This window comes from Salmo salar, chromosome 12 (genome assembly GCF_965601325.2).
Source record: "Salmo salar chromosome 12, fSalSal1, whole genome shotgun sequence".
Lineage (NCBI taxonomy): Eukaryota > Metazoa > Chordata > Actinopteri > Salmoniformes > Salmonidae > Salmo > Salmo salar.
The window spans coordinates 55,676,916-55,689,457 of NC_138302.1; the positions used below are offsets into that span (position 1 = coordinate 55,676,916).

Genomic DNA, 12,542 nt, shown 5'->3' on the forward strand with positions numbered 1-12,542 from the left:
GCAGACTGAAAATACACCAGCCTGAAAGCGCTGTTCCAAGTTGAAAAATGAGGGTTTGAAAGGTCATCGAAATTTGTTAATAACTTTTGTTAATGTAATTAATGAAAGCATACTTAAATATTATCAATAATTTAAAAAAAATCTGCATGTCAGCCATTATCTTAATGACCCTTCAGCGCGTGTCTGTGTGTACCAGTGCGAGTGGACTGTTGCCCGAGAGAGCGAGCGCAACATTTCAGCAGCAGGTATAAAATAAACAGACTAACAGGATAGTCAACTGTTACAAATTATGTTTTGAATTATCTGGCTAGTTAACTATAGCTAACTAAGCATTACTGTCCTAGTTGCCTTTCCACCTGCACTGTAGATAGCCTAAATACATCTGCACTGTTGGAAAGCTGGGATTCCCCCTCTATTAAACAGTAGCCATGTAATTGGACAAAGTAAAAAATATTATATAAAAAAAAAATTCAAAAGCCACATACAAAACTTGCTGTGCATAGATCGCCCGTGAAACAGGAATATTTGAGTCTTCTATATAAACATGCCCAGTTAGATACCTTGCTTTGAAGTGGCCATTTGGGGCGGCAAGTAGCCTAGTGGTTAGAGAGTTGGACTAGTAACCGAAAGGTTGCAAATCGAATCCCCGAGCTGACATGGTAAAAATGTGGTTCTGCCCCTGAACAAGGCAGTTTACCCACTGTTCCTAGGCTGTCATTGAAAATAAGAATTTGTTAACCGACTTGCCTAGTTAAATAAAGGTAAAAACATTTATTTTTAATGATCCCTGAATCATTCTATGCACAAATCATTCTATAAAGACAAAAGTATTTGGTTGTAATTTTTTTTATTTTATATCAAGGGTGGCAACTAGGTATCCAGGCTATTGTTCATGCCCTGATCTAACCACATTGTGTAGCCTAAACATCAGCTGCTCAACAGGACCTTGATTAAGGAGACTTGGGTGTTTCTGTGCTGGATCAAAAGCCAAGCCTGCACACCTAGGAGTTCTCCAGATGGAGGGCTGACCACATTTTGATAGCATGTGACTAACAGTGCAGTTCTACTTTGTCTGTGTGGGGAGGGGCTAAGTGCCTTGATCAATGGCACAACGGCAGGAGATAGTTGGCATACATGGGTTCAGACATAGCAGCATTCCAGTGTCAATAACGCGTACTTTTTCATGTAGGCTAACAGTCATGAACATGTTAAATGTCATGGGAAATGTGTATAAACCCTTAACTGAATAATCAGAAGACTCTATAGCATATTGTAATTTGTGAATATCGTTGAAAAGACTAATGGACCAACTTGGAAAAAGACAGCCCCCGAGTCAAGCACTGACTGAAAGCTAGTTCCAAGAACCTGGGCTGAAAGTCGCGGATCACGATGTATAATTTTCAAATTACCTTTATCATAATCGCAATAACTTATCTCCCTGCAACTTTTAGTTTTCGGACATTGGGGGATCCAGTGTGATTGATGGTAGCCAATTTTCGGACGATATGAACAGCGGAACATTGCAGGGAAGACGTGTTGAATTATGCATTAAACGAGCAATAGAAACAAGAAGCCCATATGTTAAGCGAGGGCTTTCATATTTCACCTTACTGGCAAGTTGATCAACTCGCCGCCAGGCAATCAAACACCACATATTTCGCTAGCGAATTATGCTAGCTATCTAAAACGAAGCTAGCTTCAGAAGAACGTGGAGAAACGATGCATTTCACGCGAAGGTTTGATGACCTATTCAGTATTAAGTAATCCAACTAAAGATGTAAATGCATAACTAGTAGACGAAGTGTCTTAACACATTTTAATAATAACATTAGTTAGCTAAATACCCAGCTAACATGTTAGCTATCTTTCATGCTTAACTAGTCAGGCATGATGTAGACTGTAGTTACCCATCAAGTGAGCGACGACAAAATGGTAGCTAAGCATTTCAGCTTGCTGGAATCCATCAAATTGTGACTTTTTTTATGCAAACGCCACGCTGTTGTGTGTTGGTTAAAAATATCAAGGGCAAAGCAACATTTTCCAAACAACAGAGGCCGTTTGGTGTTGAATGTAGATGGTGGCTAACGTTAGCTAGCTCAGCTGGCTAGCTATTGGACATAACGCGCGCTACCTCTCCATAACCGTCTTGCGTAACATTAACTTACCGTTTAAAATGTTCGACAATTTTCTCCTCTCGAACATGTTCGGGTAAATTTCCCACCCAAAGGTGTCTGGTTTCCCGAACCATACTGTACGTTACTTTCCCCCTTCATACATATGCTCTAGCACGTTTTAATCCCCGCTGGTCGGGAAATCCGCTTTACAAAATGAACGACGAGAGATTCCGTGTAAAAATGATCTTGGCCTAGCTCCGTCCCAATCCATCCGAATGTGTGTGTGTATTCTCCAGAGATAGGGTGCGAGCTGCGCGCTTCCCTGTGACGACGGCTTCGTTTCTCATGACTTGCGCGCTCCCGAGATCATGCGACAGCTACTCAAGGCTAGAGGGTATACGGTTTATGTCAACTTGATTTCTTAAATTGTTTTTTTTGTTGCATTTTAAATAACCCTAACCCGTTTCCTAACCTTAACCTAATTACCATAACTTGGTACTTTTATTCTCATAATCTGCTGCGTAAATTATCCTAACCTCCCATGAAAAGTAAATTCTGGTCAATTTTGACATAAACTGTATACCGTCTAGTCAAAAGTCGTAGCAGTCCTATGGCTTTGTATTTTGTATTTTTTTAGGGGTACTTAAAAGGCAGCAGCAACTCTTCCTGGGGTCCAAACACATTAAGGAACTTACATCACGCATAAAACAAACTGTAAAACAGTACTTCATATAACATTACTACACCACTACATATCTACAATACAAAATGTATAAAACCACCATACAACAATATTACAATGTAGGGTGTGTCTGTTCTATGTAGTACTGTGCACCGCCCAGATTCTGTTCTTGACTTGGGGATTGTGAAGAAACCTCTGGTGGCATGTTTTGTGGGGCATGCATGGGTGTCTGAGCTGTGTGCTAGTAGTTTAGACAGACACCTCGGTGCATACAGCATGTCAACACTTCTTACAAAAACAAGGAGTGATGAAGTCAGTCTCTCCCCCACTTTGAGCCAGGAGAGATTTACATGCATATTATTAATGTTAGCTCTCCTTGTACAGTTCAGGGCCAGCCATGCTGCCCTGTTCTGAGCCAATTGTAATTTTCCAAGGTCCCTCAAATCAAATCAAAGCAAATTTTATTGGCCACATATACATGGTTAGCAGATGTTAATACGAATGTAGCGAAATGCTTGTGCTTCTAGTTCCAACAGTGCAGTAATATCTAACAAGTAATCTAACAATTCCCCAACAATGACCTAATACATACAAATCTAAAGGGATGGAAAATAATATGTACATATAAATATATGGATGAGCGATGGCCGAGCGACATAGGCAAGATGCAATAGATGGTAATGAGATGAGTAATGTAAGATATGCTAACATTATTAAAGTGGCATTGTTTAAAGTGACTAGTGATCCCTTTATTAAAGTGGTCAGTGATATGAGTCTCTATGTAGGCAGCAGCCTCTCTGAGTTAGTGATTGCTGTTTAGCAGTCTGATGGCCTTGAGATAGAAGCTGTTTTTCAGTCTCTCGGTCCCAGCTTTGATGCACCTGTACTGACCTCGCCTTCTGGATGGTAGCGGGGGTGAACAGGCAGTGGCTCGGGTGGTTGTTGTCCTTCATGATCTTTTTGGCCTTCCTGTGACATCGGGTGCTGTAGGTGTCTTGGAGGGCAGGTAGTTTGCCCCAGTGATGCGTTGTGCAGACTGGACCACCCTCTGGAGAGCCTTGCGGTTGAAAGCTGTACAGTTGCCGTACCAGGCGGTGATACAGCCCAACAGGATGCTCTCGATTTTGCATCTGTTAAAGTTTGTCAGAGTTTTAGGTGACACGCCAAATTTCTTCAGCCTCCTGAGGTTGAAGAGGCGCCTTCTTCACCACACTGTCTGTGTGGGTGGACCATTTCAGTTTGTCTGTGATGTGTATGCCGAGGAACTTAAAGCTTTCCACCTTCTCCACTACTGTCCCTTCGATGTGAATAGGGGGGTGCTCCCTCTGCTGTTTCTTGAAATCCATGATCATCTCCTTGGTTTTGTTGATGTTGAGTGAGAGATTGTTTTCCTGACACCACACTCCGAGTGCCCTCACCTCCTCCCTGTAGGTTGTCTCGTCTTTGTTGGTAATCAAGCCCACTACTGTTGTGTCATCTGCAAACTTGATGATTGAGTTGGAGGCGTGCATGGCCACGCAGTCATGGGTGAACAGGGAGTACAGGAGGGGGCTGAGCATGCACTCTGTGGGGCCCCAGTGTTGAGGGTCAGTGAAGTGGAGATGTTGTTTCCTACCTTCACCACCAGGGGTGGCCCGTCAGAAAGTACAGGACCCAATTGCACAGCCCTTGTTAGCCGGCTGCGACGGTGGCACTGTATTATCCTCAAAGCAGGCAAAGAAGGTGTTTAGTTTGTCTGGAAGCACCTGACCACACGACTGAACAGTAGTCCAGGTACGACAAAACTAGGGCCTGTAGGACCTGCCTTGTTGATAGTGTTGTTAAGAAGGCAGAGCAGCGCTTTATTATAGACAGACTTAGCTACTGTTGAATCAATATGTTTTGACCATGACGGTTTTACAACCTAGGGTTACTCCGTGCAGTTTAGTCGCATCATCTTGCTCAATTTCCACATTATTAATTACAAGGTTTAGTTGAGGTTTAGGGTTTAGTGAATGATTTGTCCCAAATACAATGCTTTTAGTTTCTGAAATATTTAGGACTAACTTATTCCTTGCCACCCATTCTGAAACTAACTGCAGCTCTTTGTTAAGTGTTTCGGTGATTTCACTCGCTGTGATAGCTGACGTGTAGTGTTGAGTCATCCGCATTCATAGACACACTGGCTTTAGCCAGTGGAACACACGCAGCAAACTATGACCGATAATGTCAAAAGCCACACTGAAGTCTAACAAAACAGCTCCCAGAATATTTTTTCAGCCAATCATCAGTCATTTGTGTAAGTGCCGTGCTTGTTGAATGTCGTTCCCTATAGGCGTGCTGAAAGTCTGTTGTCAATTTGTTTACAGTAAAATAGCATTGTATCTGGTTGAACACAATTTTTTCCCAAAGTTTATTAAGGGTTGGTAACAGGCTAATTGGACGGCTATTTGAGACAGTAAAGGGGGCTTTACTATACTTGGGTAGCGGAATGACTTTTGCTTTCCTCCAGGCCTGAGGGCATACACTTTCTAGTAGGCTTAGATTGAATATATGGAAAGTAGGAGTGGCAATATTGTTCGCTATTATTATCAGTAATTTTCCATCCAAGTTGTCAGACCCTGTGGGTTGTTATTGTTGACAGACAACAATCATTTTTTCACCTCTTCCACACTCACTTTACGGAATTCAAAATTACAACGCTTGTCTTTTATAATTTTATCAATTTTATTTGGATGTGTGGTGTCAGAGTTCATTGCTGGCATGTCATGCCTAAATGTGTTAATCTAGCCAATGAAAACATAATTAAAGTAATTGGCAATATCAGTGGGTTTTGTGATGAATGAGCCATCTGATTCAATGAATGATGTAGCTGAGTTTGCATTTTTGCCCAAAATTTTATTTAAAGAGCTCCAAAGCTTGTTATCATTCTTTATATCATTTTTCTTTATTTCATAGTATAATTTATTCATCTTTTTATTCAGTTTAGTCACATGATTTCTCAATTTGCAGTATGTTTGCCAATTGGTTGTGCAGCCAGACTTATTTGCCATTCCTTTTGCCTCATCTCTCTTAACCATAACATTTTTCAATTCCTCATCAATCCACAGTGATTTAACCATTTTTAGTTATTTTCTTAATGGGTGCATGCTTATTAGTAACTGGAATAAACAATTTCATAAATGTGTCAATTGCAGTCCGGTTGTTCCTCGTTACACACCACAGACCAACAAATATTCTTTACACAATCAACGTAGGAATCACTACAAAACGTATTGTATGACCTCTTATACACTTCACATTATCAAACACATCTATGCAGCTTCTGAGGTTTTAATGAATCGAGAAGCCATTCGGTTAATATGCTGCCTGAGGTGATCTGTGATTCTCCCAAAATGGCTTATTCCAAGGCAACCCTGTGCTGACAAGGCATGGCACACTTTGCCTGCATGTATTATGTACGTGCATTGACAGGATACACGTAATTCTTCCTAAATCAAAGAGCCTATTTGTATCATGGCTTTGTTGAATATTCCGTTCTAAAGGGTGTTGATTACGCAAGTCATTGACCACAGCATCTTTGTAGGCTAAACTAATTTGTGAAGGTTTTAATGGCACGTCGACTGTGCTCTGAAATTGCATAACACCATGTCCACCCCCATCATGGTTTATTTTCTTAGAACTGTACAGCCTCTGGTTTAATTCCTCTTGCATAGGTAATTCTCCTTGTATATATCCTATAACTAATATGTTTCTTTACTTAGTTAATGTTCTCTGTGTTCCTTGAGTAAATTATGCATGCAAGCCATACATAGAACATGCTTGCCTCAAAAAAGATTGACAATGTGGAGATGGCAAGGGAAGCAAAAAAAACACAAAAAAACGAAGCACAGTACTATATAATATATTAGTTTATTTTCTCATATGAAAGGATATATTGAGAATGAACATACAGCACTGAGCACTACATAATATTCAAAGAATGCATACGACAAAATACTTGAAAATGTATGTTGAATAAATATCTTTGGTGCATTTACTAGTGTGGGTTAAAAAAAGAGTGCAAAAGTATCAATTATGAAAGAAGTATAGGAGGCAATTGATAAACATGTCTTGCTACGTAAACAATAATTGCAAATCATTTCTAAATGCTGTGTGATGAAGAAAGTTTGTTACATTCGAAGTCCAACGACTTATTCCCATGATGCAGAACTAGGAAGGCTCGTCTTCTCTCCCAGTTTCATCGGTATTTCTCCTCTCCTCAATCAGGACCTACTCTGTTGCCTTTCAGCCTGCCTCTCCATATGCTCCATTGCACAGTTGGAGCGTCCCATCCTGGTTCCTGGGCCCGTATTCATAAGGGGTCTCAGAGTAGGAATTTTGATCTAGGATCAGGTCTGCCCTTTCCATACAATCTTATTCATTACGATCTAAAAGGCAAAACTGATCCTAGATCGTCGCTGCTTTTCTGAGACGCTTTATGAATACGAGCAGGGCTTGGTACTTTCTAAATGTAATTTGTTTGGTTACAGTTACTAGTTAGTTACCTGTCCAAAACTGCAATCAGTAACATCACTTTTGGATTACCCAAACTCAGTAATGTAATCATATTACTTTTGGATTACTTTCCCCTTACGAGGCATTAAAGAAGCCAAAAAGGATCCGTCAAACATTTGGTGGGTCATCATAGTGGTCTCTGACTTGTGTTCAGACTCGCTCAGGCGGAGCACACTTAAATGTACATCTTTTTCCAATGCTGAATTAAATGTCATTGAGAAAACAAAAAGGTGTCATCATTTCGCAAACATTCTTCCTAAATTTAAAAGTAATCCAAGAAGTACGTTTTCAAAAGTATCTGTAATGTGATTACATTACATGTAATGTGATTACATTGCTGGTAACGTAACTGGTTAAAGGTTACGTTTTTTTTGTAATCAGATACATGTATCTGACTACATGTAATCAGTTACTCCCCAACCCTGAATATGGGCCCTGGTTCTGAGTTCAGTATTAGAGCTGGGCAGACTGAACCATGGTCAGGTGACAAGACTTACACAGCACCCTCTCATCCAGTGGATGGCAGCCATGGTCGTTTGGCTCTGGGGAGAGCTGGGTACTGCAGACCTGAACACAAAGGGAAAAGGTTGTGAGATGCAGATGCCACACAGATGCCACAGCCAAGTTTCCTCTGGGAAAAATAAAGTGATTCTATTCTAACGTTATTCTATTCTTGCTGTTTGAACTGATTGTGAAGAACCCAATCCCCAGTAATTATTCAGCTGATTGAGATCGGCATGCAAATATAGCAAACCCATATCACACTAACATATAAAGAGCCTTTCTCTTGTTGGTGTACGGTACCTCACAGCGATAGCAGTCCTCGTGGAAGGAGCGTCCCAGGCATTCCACTGTGTAGCTGTCCGTGCCATCCTCTCTTGGAATGATCAGCTGCTGGCAGGCACTACACTGGGGAGCGTATTTCCTTCAACAAACAAATCAGACACAGGACAGTATTTCATTATTATGTATTCATGATGAATTATTTTCAATTACAACATCAAGCCCATTTAGTAGCTCTCATCATCAGGTAACCATGATACGTGAGTGTGTCGGGAACAGAAGATGGAGATATGTGTAGTAATGCGTTTGTTTACCTGTAGTAATCCTGGAGGCAATACACTTCCCCAACCTCTCCCTGGGCGAATCTCTGCTCTCCAATTGGTTGGCTGCATGTTGCACAGATAAAGCAAGGTGGGTGGTAAGCTCTTTCCAGTGCACGGATAACATGGTCTTTGATAACTTCCCCACATGCCCAGCAAAGTTCCAAACTGGCCTGTAGGAAAGAGTAGTAGTTTATCATCATCATCATCATCATCTTAAGTCAATCTCAACTACATGTACTGTTCCTCCCCGGGAGGTTGTTTATACCTGGTAACAGTCCTCACAGAGCGGTATTCCTGCCTTATTGTAGTACAGTTTACCGGCCAGAGGGATATGGCACTGTCTGCACTGGAAGCAACTGGCGTGGTATGTCCTGTTCAGAGCCTCTATGGCAGTTTCACTCAGAGCCACAGGCTTACGACAGAAGCCACACACCTCTACGAAGCAAGCACACATATTAAGTCAAGTGTCAAATGTGAAAAGTGCCCCGAAAAACGCATGTACAATTTCACAGGCTACCCACAGAATCCACACACCTCTACAAAGCACACATTCACATATCAAGCAGGATCAAATTACACATTGAGTCTTGAGGGTGCCTAATGCCGAAATCTCTGACAATTGTGTGTGTGTGTGTGTGTGTGTGTGTGTGTGTGGGGGGGGGAGGATTATTTGATATTTCAATTGTTATGTGGTGTCCTTGATTTGTTATGGGGGTAACTGGAGCCCTGATATCTTAACTGTGAATTGTGAAAAGTGACATGCCCGGGTGACATTTCTATAAAGTCACAGACACAGTTTCACCTTACCCTTGCTTTCCACCATCTCTAGCTGCAACTGGGACGGTTCCTTCTGTTCCCCCCCACTAGATGGTGTTCTTTGCTCTGGCTGTCTATTCGCTGCAAAGTTCTGTGGGTAAAAAAAAAAGAAGGGGATTAAGTCAAAGATTCTTCACTTGCGTGACTAATCATTTTGTTTGGCACACAGACACGCTATTCTTCAGCCTTCCTCAACAGTGCCATTTTAAAGTAAAGTCAGTACACTATTTTCTCTCTGTTTTCTCTCTGTCTCAAAATTTGAGCATTTTGTTGTTGTTTTTTCGTCCACACTTTCTGGATCGAGAGGGCTACAGTTCATGGTAACGGAGAAAGGTCTCACACACAGAGTGTTCTCAGCAAAAAAACATCAACTCCCCAGTGCCCCAGAGAAAGGGGAACAACACTCCATGTACCCAATAGTCCTGCTCTCTCCATTCAGGCATCTTGATCGGTTTGTGCTGTTATTGTTTCAACCGAGAGTTGGAGAACAGAGAACAGAATAATGGGGTGACAGGGAGGGTAAAGCTTCCCTGAGAGTGATCAACAGTCCTGTTTCTTCATTTTTTGGGGGGTGAAAGAAAATGTAGAAGTGCTTTAGAAGCGGGTGCTAATGGGTTTTTGATCCGTGTCATCCACTGTATTCAAAAGACAGCTGTGTCCCCCCCCCCCCCACTAATCTGTAGTACAGATGTATCCTTGTTGTCTCCTCAACGGATTTCATCCACACTACAGAGTCTCTTGCACACAGCGAATGGCACCCCTCGGTATCATGGCCCGCTAAGTCATTACTGAACATTTCAACAGAATGGTCAAGAGATGAGGTCTCATGAGAAATATATGTGGACCTGTTCCATAGTATTGTCAGAAGAAATCGAAACATGGAGGGCGTTGAACGGCAATAATATAGCCTGGTCCCACATCGGTTGGCACAGCCTTACCAACTTCACGGTCATCTCGTGCCAGGGCTAGCAATAACATGGCATGGGATGTAGAATACTAGGGCCAATCTTACCGGTTGTTCAGACACTGTTGGTCTGTCTGTATGCACAGGTCGGAAGATGGGAGCAGTTGGGGTCTCCTGTACGGGTGGAGGAGGCAGGAGAGGTGCAAGATCCTCCGTCAGTTCAGCGTCCACAGACACAGGAGGAAGGGGAGGTGGAGGAGGGAGCGCTGTGAGGAAAAGAGGTTCCAGTGTGGCAATAATGACACCGCATTCAACATCACAACCCTGCCTGTCAACGTGTTATTTAAACATGTACTTTGTTATCGTTCATAACAATCCTGTCACATGTAAATTGTAATATTTAGATTTATTCACGGCAAAATGACAGCTTTTGGAAATGAATGTATTGGCTGCTCCTCATTACCCTCAGGACCCTTGTATGCTGCGGTATCTGTCTGCTGCTGCGTGTCTTCCGGACCCAGGGTGAGGTTAGGGGTCACCGGGCTGGGTGGAGGTCTGGGTTTTGAGGGTCTGGCCAGGGAAGGTGTGGAGCTCTGGTCCCCGTTCTGCGCACTGCCCTGGGACTCAGACGGAGTCCTCTCTTGCCTACGTATGGAACCATGCTGTGTGTCACCGACACTGGGCTTACGGGTGCTGCTGTCCTCTGGGCTAACCCGCGTGGCTGCATGTGGCATGTCATTGGCGGTGGCGCTGTGTGTGCGCGCGTGTTGGTGCTGAGTGACGGTGGCTCTGTAAGGGGACGTTAGCGTGATGAAGACGGAGGATACCATCCTCTTCTGCGGAGCAGCTGACGCCATGATGCTGGAACACACAGAATGCAATGCACAATAGTCCGTCAGGTACGACATGAAACACACTAAACAACACAGGACTTATTTGATTGCTATATCAAGATAAGCTGATATAACGTCCCGCTGTAACTAGCACGTGTGAAGGACAAGCTAGGCATACAGTCGAGACTATTGAACACACTGAGGCCCGATGGTGCTAAATTCCTGTGGGAGGTGTCTTTTGAATGCCTAGTCATCCCTACCGTTTCAACACTCACCCATACACTCATACATGAACATACAGTACGTATGCCTGATCTGTGTCACGGCACAGAATGTTTAGCCCACCAGAACGAAATAGCTTGGCATTGTCCCCTCTTGAACTTCCGTTTCATAAAGGTGTGGTGGTATACACGCTCTGTCAACTGTGCCAAAATAACTTTTTACACCAGCTGACATAACCTGTACATTTAAACACCACATACCTGCTCCACTCCCTCATGCGGTATAGTACATGTACACAAACATTTCTAAAATATTCATACATACTGTGCTGAACTCATGCATGAAAAACATACCATGCATGAAAAACATACCTACCTAGTCAAAAATACACACTCACATGAGTACACACACACACACACACACACACACACACACACACACACACACACACACACACACACACACACACACACACACACACACACACACACACACACACACACACACACACACACACACACACACACACACACACACACACACACACTACACACACACACACACACACTAGCACAAAGCCTCACATCCTCTCTGCGGCCTAACTACTTTGAAATGAGACTCCTAACAATGGCCTAAGTGTAACAGTGAAAAACTACAACCTCATTCCTCTCCGTATCAAATCTGATCTTCTACTGTGCCGTTACGTACCTGAGTGAAAAATGTGGGCGTCAGCTCTGTATTCTGTCTTTCCCTCTCTGTCTCGGCACTCCCGGTCAGCTCCTCTATTGTCACTTCTAAGCCGCCACTGAGAGGGCGAGCTCTGGCAGAAAGGACAGCTATCTACAGAAAGCCACTCCTTTTCCTCCTGCACCTCCCTCCCTCTCTCTCCCTCCCTCTCCCCCTCCTCCTTCCTTTCCCGCTGAATGACAACAACACTTTCCCAACCGTAAAAGGTGAACAGTTAATCACCAACAAAGTGCAGTAAAAAGCATGACACATTCAGACAAGCAGTCTGGCGCACAGGCTACGCATAGTCCTGCACAAACGCTCATGCATACTCACACGCACGCACGCACGCACGCACACACACACACACACCCACACACACACACACACACACACACACACACACACACACACACACACACACACACACACACACACACACACACACACCGTTGGTAATGCGCACAGCACGTACAGTATCACAGAGTGAATGCTTTCCCCCCTCTTTTTTCCTCCCTCTTTATCTTTTGAAATCCAACAGGATGTGACTGTACCTGCCTTTTCCAGCTGCCCTCTTTCTGTAGCTATCCTCTCCCCACTCTC

General features: G+C 43.1%; 2 protein-coding genes across 6 annotated transcripts in view; both read right to left on the bottom strand.

Annotated features, from left to right (window-relative positions):
* The window catches only part of LOC106565133 (msx2-interacting protein), a 31,360-nt gene extending 28,920 nt beyond the window's left edge, over positions 1-2,440 (bottom strand). For 4 of the 5 annotated variants that reach the window (XM_014131907.3, XM_014131909.3, XM_014131906.3 and 1 more), the window contains exon 1: positions 2,166-2,440. In XM_014131907.3, the coding sequence (XP_013987382.1) occupies positions 2,166-2,248 (83 nt within the window). In that variant the 5' untranslated portion in view covers positions 2,249-2,440. The remainder of the gene's footprint in view (positions 1-2,165) is intronic. The other variant, XM_014131910.3, reaches the window with a different exon arrangement.
* A 4,231-nt stretch (positions 2,441-6,671) lies between these two features.
* Positions 6,672-12,012, bottom strand: fblim1 (filamin binding LIM protein 1). Its single transcript, NM_001139916.1, has 8 exons — positions 11,922-12,012; positions 10,622-11,019; positions 10,267-10,424; positions 9,246-9,345; positions 8,704-8,873; positions 8,430-8,608; positions 8,137-8,257; positions 6,672-7,899 (listed from the first exon to the last, which is right to left on the bottom strand). Exons 2-8 carry the CDS (start codon positions 11,013-11,015, stop codon positions 7,786-7,788), a joined length of 1,236 nt encoding a protein of 411 aa, NP_001133388.1. The 5' UTR covers positions 11,016-11,019; positions 11,922-12,012; the 3' UTR covers positions 6,672-7,785.
* Positions 12,013-12,542: the final 530 nt, after the last annotated feature.

Excerpts from the sequence above, each read along its gene's own strand:
- fblim1 (NM_001139916.1), bottom strand. The coding sequence starts at position 11,015 with ATGGCGTCAGCTGCTCCGCAGAAGAGGATGGTATCCTCCGTCTTCATC. Across the intron at positions 8,874-9,245 it reads AGAGATGGTGGAAAGCAAGG|AGGTGTGTGGCTTCTGTCGT; the intron begins GTAAGGTGAAAC and ends CTTGCTTCGTAG. Across the intron at positions 8,609-8,703 it reads TCTGTGAGGACTGTTACCAG|GCCAGTTTGGAACTTTGCTG; the intron begins GTATAAACAACC and ends TCTTTCCTACAG.